A 17,699-nucleotide genomic window follows, 5' to 3' on the forward strand; every position below is an offset into this window, starting at 1 on the left:
GCTCACAGTCTTGGGGTCATCTGGTCTACTGGTTCCCAACCCCAGATGAGTATGAGAAGCGTCTGCATACCTTGTAAAAAAATTCCCAGGCCCCTTCCGACTTGATGAATTAGCATCTCTGGGAGTGGGGCACAGGATCTTTCCCCATCCCTGGGATAGTGGGACAGTGGTTTTGATGACTAGTTTTGTGTGTCCACTTGGCTAGGCTATAGCACCTTGTAACTTAATCAAACACTAAGGGAATTGTCTCTGTGAAGGTATTTTGTAGATGTGGTGGACATCTACAATCAGTTGACTTTGATAAATAAGGTTACGTTGGATAATATGGTGGGCCTCATCCAATCAGTTGAAGGGCTTAAGAACAAAAACAGGTTTCCCAGAGAAGAAATTCTGTCTTGCGACTAAAGCATCAACTGCTGCTTGACCTCCTAGTCTGCTGGCCTGCCCTACAGATTTTTGGATTTGCCAGACCCCACAATCATACAAACCATTTCCCTAAAAGAAATTTCTTTATAAAGAACAAATGTAAAATAATTCCTTTATATATTTATAGAAAGATACACACACAAACACACACATATGCATCTCCTATTGGTTCTCTTTCTCTGGAGAACCCTGACTGATGCAGTAGTGATCAGCCAGGTTAGAGCTCCTGGGCTCCTCTAGCCCCTGCCCTGCCTTTCTATCTCTGGGAAGCATCTTTCTATCTCTGAACACAGCACGCCCCTCTCCCAGAGGCCTCACCTCTTCTGGAAAGCTTGGCTGCATCCTTGGGCACTGATTTTTTTTCCTTCTCAAGTGGCACTTAGGGGTATCTCTCTCTCTCTTTCTCTCTCTCTCTCTCTCTCTCTCTCTCTCACACACACACACACACACACACACACCCAAGGATCACAGAATTTAAAATCCATAATATAGCTTACAAATCACCCTGTCCGGGATCCCTGGGTGGCGCAGCGGTTTGGCGCCTGCCTTTGGCCCAGGGCGCGATCCTGGAGACCCAGGATCGAATCCCACGTCAGGCTCCCGGTGCATGGAGCCTGCTTCTCCCTCTGCCTGTGTCTCTGCCTCTCTCTCGCTCTCTGTGTGACTATCATAAATAAATAAAAAATTAAAAAAAAAAAACAACAAATCACCCTGTCCCCCCTTTTTTATAGATGAGGAAACCAAGATCCCAGACCTGGCACCCACCCCAGCATCATACACTGACCTCATCTCCTACCACTTCCCATTAACAGGTGCTTCTTCTGTTCCTCAGACCCATCAGGCATACTGTGGACCCAAGGGTTCCTCCCTCCCGAAGGACTCAGACTCAGTCATCTTGTCAGGGAGGCTTTCCTTGACCTCACTGCATAAAACAGCAGCCTCCTCCTGCTGCATGGCTTTCTGTCCCTCCTCACTCTGCTTTGTTTTTCTTTGTAGACTTATCTCCTGATATATTATACATTTATTTGCTATTTTCTGGGTCCTCTTGGTAGAGGGTAAGTTCCATGAGGGCAGGCACTTGGTCTGCTGTGTTCACTCCCAATGCCTAGAACACTGGCACACAAAGGGGGCTCAGCAAATAACTCTAGAATGAAGGCCTTGGATGCTTCTTAACAGAGCAGTGCTCATACTCAGGATTCTGAATTCAAATTTGTCTCCTGCCCCACACTCCTGCCACACAATTCAGCTTTTAGTCATTATTTTTGGACCACTCTCTCATTTTTCTCTGTTTCCCATGCTTTGAAAGCACCTGCCATGCAGTGACTCGGGTCCCCAGTGCTGGGGAGATTCAGTACGTTGACGTGAGTGAGAAGGAAAGGACCATCTTCTTTTCTTCATCAGCAAGTTTACCCTCGTGAGACTAAAGGATGAGAAGCAGGGAGACCCCATGGGTCTGTAACCGATAAAGTGAGAGAGTAAAGATGGGAAGATGTCAGTGGGGCCACCAGAGGCACTGAGCAGTCTCGTTCATGGTAAGGAGAAGGGACACCAACTCTGGATGGTGACTGGCTCTGGTGAGGCAGGGCAAAGGGCCAGAGGCAGCTGCAGTTTGTCATCCTCCTAAAGATCCCCAGAAGGAGCATGTGGTTTCCTGCCACTCAGCCCTCTGAGACCAAGCCTGGGCTGAGTGCAGGGATCAGAGCTCAACTGCTTGTGGGAGATAAAAACTTTCCTGATCTGGTGGTACCCAAGGAGACTTTTTAACAGCAGCTTGGTAGTAGCCCCTTCTCCTCTCCTGGATCACCCTGTCTGTGAGCTGCAGAGCAGAGGGTTGAGGGACCTGGTCGTGGAGCTGTGTGCACGCACTACTGCCAACATCCTGAGATCCCCTTCCACCCCAACATGCCCCAGATCAGAGAAAACATGCTCTGGCTTTCCACCTCAAACACGGGATTGCCCCTTCCATGCCACTAATCCAACCAGGCCATTGAGCTTTCTTCACAGTGCTGGGGAGTGTGTGAGAGAGGCTTTCCCTTCCCCTGTAAAGTGGGTGGTAACAGAGATGACCTCATAAGACTGTTGTCATGGCTGAAGACCTACACTCCAAGTCGTGGAGATACTGCATTCCAATTACCCTTGGATTTTCCAGTCTTCACTGGCTCAATGAAGTCCCTCCTTTGGGCTTTATGCAAGCCCCAACCTACTGCACTCAAACACACATGACATTGTTGTGGTTCCACTAGACTATAATCTCTGGCTCTTTGAGAGCAGAGCTTCCACCTTATTCTTCTGTATCCTTCATCACACTGACCCAAACCTGTCAGGCAAAATGGCAGTAGAGGGGTAGGGGCTCTGTTGAAGAATTTGGGAATGCTCTGCAGGATGGGAGCAGAGGTAGAAGACAGGGTAGGGGAGAAAGCAAGGATCATGCTCCAGGAGGGACAGAAGCCCAGGTCTTCTGTGGAGAAGACAGCACCCAAAGCTGTTGTACAGGCTGTGGTCTCTGGAGCAGGACCTCTGAAGGGAGAATGAGGGAGGGGCTGGTTCAATCCCCTCGCTTGGCAGGTTAAGTGACTTGCCCTCTCCTGAGTCAGGTCCCCAACTCCAGGGAAAAGGTCCCTTCTGGTCAGCAGGGCCCTTGCAGTCCTGAGCCCAACACCAGCCTGCTGGGCCTGTAGGGCAGCCCAAACCAGGGCAGTGCGGGTGGGGTGGGGGCCCTTTGGAGGTGATCCACTTTCCCCACCCTCAGCCCAGGGCACTAGCCTGTTGGGGCTTTGTTTGTTGATTTGTTTTGGGCTGGGGAGAGGAGGAAAAAGGCCTCAATCACACTAAATCCTCCTCAGCCCTTTATGCTGGGCCCCCAGCTGGAGCGGGAGGTGGCATCTGGCCAGCTAAGGGGTTCAGCCCTCGCAGCTAATTGCTCATTAAAGAGCGTTAATGAACTTCCTGGAGCCCCATCCTTGCCTAGGTTTCCCTACTTTGCCGCTGTCACTGGTGAAGGAGCTGGTCCCTCTCTCCATACCCTCCACTCAGTGGGTCAGGTCTGGGCCGGGTTCCCATGGGTCTGACTCTGGGCCCCGCTTAGCTGGCAGGTTCTGGGGTTGAGGGGTCCCTCAGCACTTAGGGGTCCTCATCCTGCCTGGACTGACTTCTTGCCCATGACGGCCATGCCCCACCTCTGCCCCGCTTCGCAGCAGCACTTACAGCTTCTCCAGCAGGGACAGTCCCAAGAAGGATCCGTTTCGGAGTCCAGTGATCTTGTTGTTGCTCAAGAGCCTGGAGGAACAGAGAGAACGCAGGCAGGAGAGCGTGCTGTTACAAGCTAGAGAGTGTGGACGGAGAGGGGAGTGGTCTCCCCAGTACAACCATGTTGCTTTGCACCATAAATGGTGCCCCCTGACATTGTGTAAGGCAGTTAGCCCCACCTTCTGCTCCAGGTTATAGGGAAGAGCTAGGGAATGACTCAGGCAGACTGGTTAGCCCACTGATCCCCAAAGCAGACATTTCACCTGCCCTGGGAGCCCCCCTCCCTACCGCCATGGCCTGGATTTGACTTAGGGCTCTGTATGCAAGTGGGCTGAACGGGTGTCAAGTGGCCATGACCCTTTACACCTTGGAACCACAGGCCTGAGCCACAGCGCTCCTGCCCTCCGGGGCCCTGTCTTTCTCAGGCCTCAGCTCCATATGCTGAGGAGAGCCGTGGGGAGAGTGGCCTGAATTGGGTCAGGGCTCTGGCAGGTGGAACCGGAGGCCCAGCAGGTGTGCAAGCAGGTGTGCAAGCAGGTGGGAGGAGCCGCCCTTCCTTGGGCCATGCTCTGGGAGCAGAGGACTTCACAGAAGGGGATTCGGGGCCCAGCCCTCGGAGACCCCCACTTCAGGGAGACAGAGTATCCTTGCCTCCCCAAGCCTGACTGCGGCCTCCACAAAAAATGGACAGAGCCCTGGGCCTGCTAGAAGCCTAGGCTGCAGCCTTTGCCTCTGCCCACTCGGAGGTTCTGTTTATTTATTTGTATTTAGACGGGGAGGAAAGAGGCCCCAAGCTACTGACTAAACCCACTCTGCCCACCCACTTAGCCTTTCTCTGCCAGACTCCCTCCCTGGGAGGGGGAAGTTCCAGACCAGCCAAAGGGCTCATCCTTTGAGTTAATTGCTTATTAAAACACTTTAATGAGCCTCTCAGCCCAAACTCTTGCCTGCTCTGGGCCAAGACAAAGGGTTTCACGTCTTTGCTCTTATTGGTGGACACTGGAAGCCCAGAGATCTGGGTCGGGAAACTTCTCTTGAGTGGGCAGCCTCTGGGATGGACAATAAAGGAAATTTCAGGTGGGGGATGGTGGGCCGTGGTGACAAGGCATGGGATCAGCTGTCCAGAGTTCTGCCCCCAAGCTTATAGGAAGTGGGTAGGTGAACATATCAAGACAGGTGGTGAGAGGACTCCAGACATCTAGTCCATCTTCAATAGGCTCATGGAGAACAGACAATGGCCAGGATGGAGCAAGACTGGAAGGGGATTTCTTCCCTTCTCAGCTTTCCAGACAGACCCCTCCTACCTTTCTGGTCCCCACCCAACTGTCCCTTCAACGCTGACACTTCCTAGCAGGGCCTGAAGAGTGATTGTGTGAATGAGGCGGGGTGGGGGGGATGCTGGGTTTCCAAATGGTGCACTCTTCCCGCCCCCCTTCACACACACACACACACACATACACCATCTTGACATTTCAAAAAGTTCACCACAGTTGTCATTATATGAATAATTAGAACTCACATGGCCCCTTTTATGCTCATTTTATGGATTAGGATAATTTTAATTCACATTACCCATGGTGGTGGTAAATCATAATCTTGTCAGTTCTTAGGGCCTCTAATGGTTTCATTCAGGCCCTGGTGGGGCTGTGGTGACCCCCTCAGTGGTATAGGCTCTTGATGGTATGACTCTTATTTTTATTTTTTGAAGATTTTATTTAAGAGAGAGACAGAATGAGTGGCGGGAGGGGCAGAGGGAGAAGGAGAGTCCTGGCTGAGCAGAGACCCCGATGTGGGGCTTGATCCCAGGACCCTGGGATCATGACCTGAGCCCAATGCAGACCCCCAACCGATGGAGCCACCGAGGCGCCCCTGATGGTGTGACTTTTAAATCAAAGCCCACAGGGGCACCTGGGTGGCTCTGTCAATTAAGCACTGCCTTCGGCTCAGGTCATGATCTTAGGATCCTGGGATTGAGCCCCACATAGGGCTCCCTGCTTAGTGGGGAGTCTGCTTCTCCCTCTCCCTCTGCCCCTCCTCCTACTCATTCTCTCTCTCTCAAATAAATAAATAAAATCTTAAAAAAAAAATCAAAGCCTGCCTCATCTCATCTCTGCTTCATCCCCTTCATTTGCCACAGGAGTTTGCGGCTCAGAGGTTGCATTAAATGTCAGAGAGGGTGAGAGGACCTTTAAGTACCTTTAGTAATGTCAGAGAGGGGTCCTGGAGTGTTAGGAAGAATGGTGGAGAAAGGGCTTGTATTTCAACCTTCTCCTCCCCCAGTCCCCAAGGTCTTTCAGAGGGACTGAACTTCCCTGGGTTTATGGGGATGGGGATGCTGATGAGGCTGGGGGTACAGGGGAACAGGAGGTAGGAAAGGAGAGAGGGACAGGGCTGCAGGGTTATTGCAGCTCCATCCACAAAGTGGGGAGCCAGAGAACATTATTTCTCACTATTTGAGTGGAGATCTGTCAAAGGGAGGGAAAAAGTATCTTATGTCCTGAGAATATGTCTGAGGGTGGATTCTAGAGTGAGAAACATTGGCTTTACAAATGAAAATCTTACATTATGAAAATACCTTCTAATAAATAATTATCTCAAAATTATCTGCAAAGGATTTTTGTTTAAAGATCATTGAAGTGAAAATAGAAAATTAAAAAGAAATCCTCCAATTCCCAACCCCTGAGATTAAAACCTGGGATCCTAATTTGAGAATCCTGTCCACACAGGTCTAGAGGGAGTGTTGGGGTACACCCCATATTCTTCAGACTCTTCAGCCTTTAACCCTTGGACACTGTTTGCATACCCCAAATTCTTAACCCAGAGCTCGTCGGTAGAGTACAGCGTGAGCTACATATGTAATTTCAAATGTTCTAATAGCCACATTTTAAAAAATATTTTATTTATTTATTCATGAGAGACACAGAGAGAGAGAGAGACAGAGAGACAGAGACACAGGCAGAGGGAGAAGCAGGCTCCATGCAGAGAGCCTGATGCGGGACTCGATCCCAGGTCTCCAGGATCAGGCTCTGGGCTGAAGGCAGCGCTAAACCACTGAGCCACCTGGGCTGCCCTTAAGTTAAAAAATTAATTCATCAGCATCCCCATCCCCAACTAGGGGGAGTGGGGGGAAAATTAATTCTAATATGTATTTTAGTTAACCCAATGAATTAAAGTTATCACTTCAATATGTAATCAAGATGCAAAATTATTAATGAGGTTTCTTTTTTAAACTAAACTTTGGAATCTGTGTTCTAAACTGTTCCAACTCATCTCAATTCAAACCAGCCACCTTGCAGGTGTTCAGGAGTTGCATATGGCTAGTGGCTTAACCCTTACCTAGTTTCCTTGTGGTTTGCATCTCCCCAGGAGGAAGTCTGGGGTGCTTGTGAGATAGGAGGCAACCAGGGTGTGTGTGTGTGTGTGTGTGTGTGTGTGTGTGTGTGGTGTGGGAGCAAAGAATTGGGGACCAGCCTCTGATGCAGGTGGAGATGAGCCTGTGGCCCAGAACAAGGAACAACTCATCTCTTGGTGTCCTATCCCCTCTGTCTGGCAGGTCCCTCTCCCTCTGAGGCAGCGGAGGAGTGAGGGGTCAGCTACAGCCCACGGTTCCAGCTGGACCAGCCCAGAAAGTCTTGCAATGAGATACTTTTTCTGTGGCAGAAAACATGTCCCCGATTCCCCACTCTCCAGAAGCCATTCTCAAAAGCAGGGACGATGCCAGGCAAACGGTGTTTTGTCCTCCAACGGATCCCCTTCTTGCCACATTGACAGTTCTTGGACAAACTTCAGGCAGATTATCTGTGTGATCCAAGTCCCCAAATACCCAGAATTGGATCTTTTGGCCTTTACAAGCTAGATGGGGCTGAGGAAATTTTGCTTTAGACCTAGGCTGTCCAGAGAATGGCTTCAACTGTGCCTATCAGTTCAGTGGTCCAGTTCTTGTCCAGGGGGCAGGGAAGGCAATGATTTGGGATAGAAAGTGCTCGGCTCTGGCGTTGTTGGGAGCAGGTAGGAAGCTGGCAGCTACTGGTAAGAGACACACACAGCCTAGACGATTGGGAAGAAAAATGTTCCCACTGCACTAGGCTGTCTCATGGGATGGAAACAGGCACAGCAATCAAGGCGGGAAGGAGGGAGCCCTGGCCCCACGGTCCCATCCAGCTTCGTAGACACAGTGCCAGCTTGGCCTCATCTTAACTGCCCTGCCACCCCTATGGGACAGCTACTCTCTCAGCCTGTACCAACCCCTGGCCCCTCAACAGCGCAGGGAGGCTTCCAGGTAGATTTCCTTCCCAACCACACTGGCCCCGCCTCACAGACCTCTGGCTCACCCAACCCTGCATCTCCAGCTTTCCTCCCTCCCGCCCTGTCTACCACTCCAACATCATCAAATTTTCACAGGAAGGGGGGCTGGTCCCTGGAGTCCCCTGTTCTCTTATCCTAGAGTCTGAAATCTGGCCAAGGAGAAGGGGCACATTGAGTCCATTCCAGAACTCTCTCCCAAGCTAGGGTCCTATTTTAGGGAAGAGAAGCAAGCAGAGTTACCACTAATGAGGCTGGAAGCCAAGGGAGCGAGTGGCTGGCGTCTACAGAGAGGCCCTGTGGCCTTTGGGCAGCCACAGGAACTCACCAGATCCCAGCCCCACATCAGAGATGACCCTTCAGGGGTCATGTGGCCACCACTCCGTGGGACATGGGGCCAACACATGCCTGAACCAAATTGTTCTCTCATGTGCTAGAAGAGTCATACATGTCAGCACCCCCCTACCCCACTGTAACACACTCAGGTACAAGGACCACATGTCTGGGCACTTGGGAATGTACGTTCTCCAGGGAGTCTGAGCCTGGAATTCAGACAGACATGTCTGGGCTCAGAAAGACCTGTCTCCAGCATCTGTTGCTGGCACCTTGGCGGTGTCTTAGGGAGACCATCAGTGAGGGGGTCCCAGGCCCACAGCCACTCTGAACCATCCAGTGCAACAGGACTCCCAGCGCCTCCTGCAGCCATAGTGCCCAAGGCCTCTGAGCATTCCTGGGCTCACAACGGTGTCTGCAACCTAAAAAAATAATCGCTGCCTCTGAAATGAAATGCTATAAAATTGAAATTAACAAACACTTCACTAAATAACAACCGAGTGTCATGATACGTCGATTAGCCATGATTGTTATGTTCCATGAAGGATGTGGGTGCATTCCAGTGCACTTGATATGACAAGAGGGTCTCCAAAAGTGAAACTGCCTCCAGTCTACAGGTCCTGCGTTGACACAAATCCTCAGGCTGAAGGCTGCCGTCCTGTGGCTTCCCTTCCCTCCACAGTCTGCCCTTCTGTCCATTTATCCTGATTGCAGGGGACTTAACTGGTGGAGAGGACAGACTACACTCTGGAAGCTCCCTGCCATCCCTTCCCTTGGCTGGGAGCCTGTCTACACGGCACCGGACACCTGCTTAAAAGGAGACCCAAGTAGGACCTTCCTTCCCCAGGCTGTTGGGGTTTGTGTCTGGATATGGCCTCAGACCTCAGCCTTGAGGCTGACCTGTCCAGGCAGGGCCTGAGGTCAAGGTCAGGAAAGAAAATAGTCTATAGGGCAGCCCCGGTGGCTCAATGGTTTAGCGCTGCCTTCAGCCCAGGGCGTGATCCTGGGGTCCCAGAATCGAGTCCCACGTCTGGCTCCCTGCGTGGAGCCTGCTTCTCCCTCTGCCTGTGTCTCTGCCTCTCTCTCTCTCTCTCTCTCTCTCTGTGTGTCTCTCATGAATACATAAATAAAATCTTAAAAAAAAAAGTAAGAAAATAGTCTGTCTTGCATAGGAATGGCTCCTATGCATGGGGCCTTCTTGTTTTCTTTTCTCCAACCTGTCCTCTTTACAAGGGCACCGCATCTTGGTGGTGTGCAGGCAGGACCAAGAAACTGGGGCTGAAACAGGGAGGACAACCCAAGGGAATCTGCAGCCTGAGAAAAGGCGCTAGGGGGCTTTGTGGTAGGTGGGTGGTCAGTGGGCCTGGCTGGGGATCTGGGGCCCTGTCACCCTAGCCTGAGCACACAGAATCAAGCCTGCTGTAATCATTCACCCCAGGGACTCATTCAATCTTCAAGTCTACTCTCACGCCTATTGTGTGCTCAGCCCTGTGTAACACAATAGTACTACAAACATCGATGAGATGTGAGGTCTACAAGGTCTACGATCCTCCATTCATGGAAGGCGGAGGGACATGTGTCAGAGCGGAATGTTTGTGTGTGTGTGTCCACTGGATTCGAGGAAGCTGGGAAGTCACTCCCAATTCACCTTAAGTGCTTCTCCAAACATGGCCTAAACTCTCAGCCCAGGGGCAGACACGATTTTGGGTGGAGAGAGTGATCTCTTTTTTTTTTTTTTTTTAATTTTTATTTATTTATGATAGTCACACACAGAGAGAGAGAGAGAGAGAGAGAGAGAGAGAGAGAGAGAGAGAGGCAGAGACACAGGCAGAGGGAGAAGCAGGCTCCATGCACCGGGAGCCCGACGTGGGATTCGATCCCGGGTCTCCAGGATCGCGCCCTGGGCCAAAGGCAGGCGCCAAACCGCTGAGCCACCCAGGGATCCCGAGAGAGTGATTTCTTTTCAAATACAAATAAAGCTGAAAGGATCAACTTGTTATCAGTCTCCTATACCCAAGTATAAATTAGTCCCTTAGTCCTTCTACCCTAGAAGGTTTCCGAGCGAGCCCTGGGGCCCTGACCCTGTCCTGCTTTGTGCGCCTGCATCCAGTCTCCGTGAGGAGACTGTCCGGCCCTGAGGTCAGACACCGGGGCTCTCACCTCCTGGCACCGGCATGGGCTGGACACAGAACAGACACTGGCCCAACTGATGGCCCGGTATCTGGGGGGGCAGAGCTCCAGCGAAGGTTGGGGTGGTCAAGGTTCATGCTGAACTCTGCTTTTCTGCAGTTTCCTCCTGCCTCCACTCCCTGCCTCCACCTCCCCGTGTGTTTTGGCAGAGCTGGGTCCTGACGGCTTGGAGACAGCATCTATCCCCCTCTGAGCTAACCTGGCTCCGGGGTACAGCCCTCCTGAGACCGTGCCCTTGGGGTGGTGTAGTCCTGAAGCTGTGCAAGTGCCATAGAGGGAGAGAAACACCAGGAGGGATGCTTTAGAGGCCACTTGCTCTGAGTCCATCTGACTTCCAGTACTCTGTGCAGTGATTTTGTACAGAGGGCACCTGAGTCCATAAGTGTTTGTAAGCTTATCTACCCCCTTCCTTGGCTCACGTGTCCATTGGAGGAAGCAGATCACTGATCTCCCCTGCCCAGTCCCCAGGGATGAGGTCTCTGGTTGGTCACGATGGGAAAAGGCTGACCGGGACTGGAGTACAGGCTGGTCTGGCTGGGAGCTGTGATGGCAGGCAGGTCAGCCCCTCTCTGGAGGTTTCTTCTCCGTAAAGGAAGAATCTGGACTGAAGACTCCCACTCCTGGTATTTGATGGCTTTTCCTCTTTTGGATACCAGGTCTCCTGGGGCCTGAAGTCTGAAGTTTCAGCCTCACCACACAGTTCCCAGCAGGCCAAGAGCCCTGGGGGGGGTGGGGGGGGTTGAGAAGGGGTGGGCAGCTCTCAGATTTTCCCTTCACTTTCCAGCTGGGAGACGTCTGGCCCCTCCAGTTCAGGCTGGAACTCCCTCCTCAGGCCTCTCTCCGCCCCATTCCCTGCTCCTCTGTGACAGATTGGCTCCCCTGCCCCTCACCTGGCCCCATCCATCTTGCACACCCCTTTGCTCTCCCCACTCCCAGGGCTGGGGAAGCTGGGTCCTGGGAGGTTGCCGGAGTTAGCTACACTCCACAGTTTCTCTGCTCCCCCCACCCCCATTACCCAGTCCTAAAAGCAAAGGAATGTTCTGGAGTTTGGGAAGGATGGGGGCCCGACAGAGGAGGGAGGAAGGGGAGGAGGCAGCTTTGTCCTGTCAGTGTCTGAGCTCTAAATAGAACAGAGCGCTGGGCTGGGGGAATGAAAATAAACAGCCCCTCCGAGCAGCCCCTTCCTAGCAGTTACCGGACTTTCCTTCTAGTTCCTCAGCCCAGGGCCACTTCCCTCCTCTCCCCTCCTCTGCTCTTCATAGGGTCCCAGGGAGGAGGAGTGGGGGGGGGGGTTGGCCTCTATTTCAGGGTCACCAGGGAGTGAGGAGTCTGCCCTGGGCTGTGTGGTGCTGGGGAACTCACCTCCCATCTCTGGGCTTTGGTGAGGAGAGCTCCCTGAAGGAAGGACAAGGACTGACTGGAACTTTTTCTCTTTAGGAAAGGGTTCTTATCCCAATGATTCTCATGCGGCCTCAACTTGGAAACTCTCTCCCTTTAAAAACATGACCCCCAATTTAAGGGTCAATTTATGGTCAGGTTCAAATTACACTGGTTTGCGTGTGCCTTTGGGGGAAATTCTCAGACTCACCCCCAGGGCTAGGGATTGCCCACTGCCAGCTCCCCATCACGAAAGGGTGATTGATCCACAATAGTGGGAAGGGACCTCCATGGGGATCAGGCGTGGCTGGGTTCATGCACATGTTCTGAAAAATTCAGGCCAAATTACCCATTCTGGGTCCTGGAACCACTGGATGTTGAATTATAGGGGTTGTCTTTGGAGTTCAGTGTGGTGGCCTCTCCAGTCTCTTTGGCGCAGTGAGGACTCAACCAGTAAACCCCAGAGGACTCTGTTCTCTGCCCAGTGCTTGCCCTGAGATGGGACTTCAGACCCTGACATCCTGCACCTGAGGGAGACCTCAGGGCAAGATTCCCCCAGGGCTCTGGGAAGGGGCTGGCTGCCTCTAGGCTCTCCTGCAGGTAGTTGGGAAGTCAGAGGGGAACCGGGATTTCTTCTGGGCCCCTCCTTTCAGACAGGTGGGGTCGAGAGCGCTCAGGGCGTGCCTGCATCTAAGACCCACCCTGCACCGGGATGGGAAGGTAGTGTGCAGGAGTCTCCAGGCTTTCTCCCACCTTCTGTCCCCAGCCTTTTGCTTCTTTTCTTTCCTTCTTTCTCTCGGCTCTCTCCCCCCTCCCCCTCCTCTCCCTCACAAAAGCTCTCTGTACACAGCCACTTCCTCTGGCTGCTGTCTCTGAGCCCAGACCTTATGAGAACCATATGGGGGAAAGAGGGTGGAAGAGAGGGGGTGGGGAAGCTGGCAAGGACCCGCCCCTGCAGCCAGCATCTTTCCACTCCCCTCGGGCTATGTGCGAGGCAGCTGGCACACTTTGCCCCAAACTCCCTAACTGGATCCTGGCAGCTGGGGTGAGGGGCATTGAGGGGAGGGACCAGTTCAGGGCTGGAGCTTCAGAGGGAGATCTGTGTTCAAGAATGACTTTGCTGAGGCTGGAGTGAGCACCAGGGCTGCGAAGGGGCCTCCCCTTCCCCTCCCCTTCCCTCTTTCTCTAAAGACCACCAAACCCCCAGCAAAAGGATCTGGCCCGTCCTTAGGCGCATCTGAATGGCAAATGCTCCATCTCCCCTTTGTGGGTCGCTGATGTGGTGGGCAACACCCTGCCCCAGAAAGGGGAGGCAAAGTGGACAAGGGATTCTGGGAGAATCCAGGGTGACCTGATCCTTGCCTGCCCCCTCCCCACCCAGCCTTGGAATGTTCCCAGGTCAAAAGGGCCTTGGTTCTGCTGGGAAGGAACTGGGTTTTAAAGGCAGCTTTTGTGTCCATTGGGTCCCAAGTCCAGCCAGGTGAATGGTGAATTCCTTCCCTGAGAGGAATGTGAGAGAATCCAAGCAGTCACCCAGGCGTCAGGGAGCTGTGACTGTCAGGACACCAGGCCCTCCCATTCTGGCCTCAGTTTGCTCAGCTATAAGACTGAAATGCAGAGGCTGCCTTTGCTGCTCTGTAAGGGCCTTTTCAGTGCAGCCAGTCCAGGAATTTATGACGCTGGCTGGAATCCTCTGAGGGGCTGCTCAGATGTCCCTGAAGGTCCTTGTAGGAGATTTCCTTCTGAAGTTATCTGTCCTTTCCTAGAATTCCTTACTACCCTCCTCCCCCTCACTCTCAGAGCTGAGAAAGAGAAGGGCAGGTCCACTAGCTGCTGCCCAGGGATGTGTAGGGGGTTCACATGGATCCTCATCCCCCTCTCATAGCCACGCTCTCCCTGAAGTTAGCCACCCCCCATGAGACCTTTCCCCCCACGGGAGAGCCATAAAGGCTCCTGCTCTGGACAGGAGCACTGGTGTCAGGACTGTGCTGAGGGGTGGGACAAATGGATCAGGAAGGAAGCCAAGAGTTCTGCTTTCCTGGAAAACTGCAAATGAAAATCCATCAGAAGAGGGGAAAGCAAAGCGTGGGGAGAGGGGGCACAGAGTCTACAAAAGCAGAAGGCAGGAGTTAAGATAGTAGGGTGGAGGTGGAAGGGTTTTCAGTGAGGTCAACAGGATTCACAGAATTGCCTTGGAACTGCCTGGAAGCTTTCTCTGACCAGAGACAGGAGGCTCCTTGCAGAAGGGCACCTTTTCTTTGCCTGAATAGTCCCAGCACTGGCAGCTACCAGGCTTCCTAAGGTGGAATCCTGGGTCCCCTGAGGACCCAAGCGAGTAGGGTACAGGTGTGAAGGGGACTGGGACCTGGTGGCCCATTGTGGAGGTAAATAGGGGAGGAGGAGGGAGATAAAGCCATGGTGCAAAAATCTATCCAAGAAAGTCCTGTTGCTTGCACCAAGTGACAGGCAAAAAGATGGAAGGGGAAATCTATGTGGAAACAAAAAGAGTAAGGAGGAAGAGTTTGAGAGGGTGTGGAGAAGGTTTTCAAGCTCTGAGCCTCCTGTTTTGCTACTAGGATGAAGCCCCTTCCCGCCACTTCTCTTCCTTCTTCCCTCAAGAGGCATGCTGGGTAAGGATGGCTGGGCTGGAGGAGCTGAGCCGGGGAAGAGAACCCCTGCCCAGCAATCAGGATCAGGTTTAGGTGGAGCCCCAAGGGAGAGCCTAAGAAATATGTCTGTGGCTGGGATTCAGCCACAGTCCAGGCTCACGGGCCAGCGGGCTCTCGGGGGCTTCTAGGGCCTGCCCTGTGGTCACTGTGGGGATGTCCAGCCAGGCCCAGAGATGTTCCTTTGGAAGGTATCTTAAGCCAGCTAGGTCAGTGGCCTGGGACAATGAAGGGGCCCTTCCTCTGGGAGTGGCTTGGGATGGGAAGGTAAGCTAGCAGTCATGTTTGCTGCCACCCTGTCACAATATATTCTCACCAAGAGCTGGCTGCACTCACTCCTCGGAGTGGCGTCGATGGGAATTAGCTATGGCTGGAAAGCATTAGTTACCAAATCATTCTAAGATGTACTGCAAAACCACCTTTTAATGTTTCCCCCTCTTCTCTGCCTTCAGTTCGTTAGGATTCCCTAATCCCAACAAGCAGGCATACAGAGAGACAGTGTCCCACATCTGTGTGTGAGTACAGCCACAAGATGGAGTACACACACACACACACACACACACACACCCCTTTCTTGAACTGAGTTATCATTGCCCAGCGGGGGCTCGCACAGACACCGGCCCAACCATTCCACACAGCAAGCATATTTCTCCTCCAGATCTGAGTGGGCTGGGGAATGCCCAGGCCTGTCTAGACCCTTCAACACCAGTGGACAATCAAAGAGACCAGGAATGAGCAGCCCCAGATGCCTTCCCAGGCCATGGCCATATCCCAGAACCGCTGGGGAGACGTGGGAGAGAGCAGACACATTGCCTCCACCTCCTAATGCACGCGCGCGCGCGCACACACACACACACACACACACACACACACCAGCTGGGGAAAATGCAGGCCAGGCGGCCAACGTCAGAGGCTGACCAGTCGTGTCCTGTCAGGAAGCCGGCAGCCTCTGAACTCACCCAACCAGAGGCATTACTGTATTGTTCTGGACACAATCAGGATAGACTGGGAGCCAGCCCCAGCTCTGGGCAAGGGGCGGTGGGGAAACGGTTGCCACCGGGGGCAGGAAGACAGGAAAGGGGAAGCGCTTGCAGGTTGGGTCCTGGGCGGCAGGGCAGGGGCTGCCGCGGGCTCGGACCCTGCACCCCACGGCGCGTGGGGCGGGAGCACGTGGCCGGAGCAGGCGCGCGCGGGCGGAGGTCCCTCAGTGGCCTCCACCGGGGGGCTTGGCGTCGCGTCGCGGAGGGAAGGCTGGGGGCGGGGGCCAGCCTGAGGAAGGACAGGGGGCGCCAGGTTCTTTCTTCGCAGTCTTGGAGCGGAGAAGTCAATCGATTAACAGCCAAAGCTAGTGTCACCCCAAAGAGGAGGGCGGGGTGCAGGACCCCGGGCGCACAGCCCACTTCACAGGAGTGCGCGGAGGGACAGAGGCCCGAGAGGGACCGGGACGCCGGGGTCTCACTCAGGCCGGGGGCGCCGCAACCCCAAGGGCAGATTTCCCAAGACCCCAGTGCCCCGCCGGCCCGTGGAGACCGGCTGGAACCGGGGCTGGCAGGCGACGGAGGTGGGGGGGTGCGGGTGGGGCGCCCCCCACTGGAGGAGCCAAGCCCGCGGGGTGAACCTGGGGGACCCCTCCAGGCCGCCCACGGACGCGTCGGCGGGCGTCGATGTTGCCTGAGCCTTCCCCCGGCCCAACCCCCTCGGCCCCCCGAAGTCTTTCCCCGGCCCAGGCTGCAGAGTCCAGGGGCGCGGGCGCCCCGCCAGCGCGCATTCCCTCCACCTGTGCAGGTGAGCGGGCGCCCGCGGGGCCTCTGAGCGGTGCGGCCGCCCCCCAGGCCCCTTCCCCCTCGGCACCCCGGGACCCCTGATCGCTCCCGCACCTCTCCGAGCCTCCCTTCCCGGCGCCTGGGCTCAGGCCCGCCCTCGAGGCTCTGCGGTGGCCGCAGCGGCCCCGGCCCCCTTCCCCGGCGCCCCCGTCCGGTCTCCCTCCGTCCCCTCGTCGGGGCTCGGGCCGCGCCGGCCGAGGGCGGTACTCACAGGGTGACGGTTCCGTTCGGCAGAAGGCCGGGCTCGGGGGGCTCCGGGAGGTCCCCGCCGCCGCACACCACCCTCCTGCGCGCGGGGTTGGGGGCGCCGCCGCTCAGCCCCTTGGGCCGCTCCCCCGAGCACTTGCAGCTGCGAATGGGGACGGGGCAGCCGGGCGCGCCCCGGGTCTCGGGCGCCAGGAACAGCAGCCACGGCAGCAGCGGCAGCAGCAGGCGCGCGGGCGCCCCCCGCATCCTGCGTCCCGCGGCGCCCATCAGCCCATCGCCCCGCGGGGACCCGCGGCGCCGGGGCCCGTCTGCGCGGCGGCCGGAGGGACCCGGGGGGCGGGAGGCGTGCTCAGCGGGGCCCCGGGGCGTCCGAGGGCGGGGCGGGGGGCCCTGGGCGGAGGCGAGCCCCGGGGTCCCCGCCGCCGCGCCCCGGGGGCATGTCCGGCGAGCGCCCCGGCGGGGAGGACGCGGGCGCGGCTGTCAGCGCGGCGCTGGCGGCCCCCGGCGGCGCGGCCCGAGGCTCCGCGCGGTGCTCCCGGGCCGCCGGGGGCGCGGCCCCTCCGCGTCGCCTGCTCGCTCCGCGCCGGGCTGGGACCTAGCGGATCGCGCCGCGCTCCTGCTGCCGCCGCCGCCGCTCCGGGCCATGGATGGAGGCAGCTCGGCGCGGCGCCGCTCCCGCCGCCGCCTGCCCCCGCCCGCCCTCCCGGGAGGGCGCCCTCCCCTCGCCGGCTCGCCCGTCCGCGAGGCCCTAGCGCCTCCCGATGCGCAGCCAGGCCGGGCCCTCCTCGGAGCAGAGCGCCCCGGGGCTGCAGGCGCCGCGTGTCCCCGAGCCTGCCCCGAACCCCGACGCCTTCGCCCTCCCGCGCGTCTTCCCCGGGCCCGGACTCTTCCGCGCCACCAGCCATCTGGGCCTCGAAGCCCGCCACCATCGCGTTCCCCAAACCCTTCCTCGCTCTTGCTGGTCCAGCCCGCAACCCCCTGTTCTGGGTCTTCCATTGACCTGCGGGTTTGGCCAGGGGTGTTGGTGCTCCCTGTGTGGGGTTGAGACTGAACTTTGTTCGCCGCCCGGCCCCGGCCCCGGCGTAGCTGACACTCGGCTTCCCGTGGCCCCTGACCTGATGGGCCCGTC

At 55.7% G+C, this 17,699-nt stretch overlaps 1 protein-coding gene across 3 annotated transcripts in view; it reads right to left on the reverse strand.

Annotated features, from left to right (window-relative positions):
• ADGRA2 (adhesion G protein-coupled receptor A2) overlaps positions 1–17,030 on the reverse strand; it is a 34,564-nt gene extending 17,534 nt beyond the window's left edge. For 2 of the 3 annotated variants that reach the window (XM_072763524.1, XM_072763525.1), the window contains exons 1-2: positions 16,575–16,980; positions 3,631–3,702 (exon numbers count right to left, since the gene is read on the reverse strand). In XM_072763524.1, coding sequence (XP_072619625.1) covers positions 3,631–3,702; positions 16,575–16,837 — 335 coding nt within the window. In that variant the 5' untranslated portion in view covers positions 16,838–16,980. Of the gene's footprint in view, positions 1–3,630; positions 3,703–16,574 lie in introns of all 3 variants that reach the window. The other variant, XM_025993591.2, reaches the window with a different exon arrangement.
• Between the last annotated feature and the right edge of the window lie 669 nt (positions 17,031–17,699).

The sequence above is a fragment of the Vulpes vulpes genome, chromosome 7, assembly GCF_048418805.1.
Source record: "Vulpes vulpes isolate BD-2025 chromosome 7, VulVul3, whole genome shotgun sequence".
Taxonomy (NCBI): domain Eukaryota; kingdom Metazoa; phylum Chordata; class Mammalia; order Carnivora; family Canidae; genus Vulpes; species Vulpes vulpes.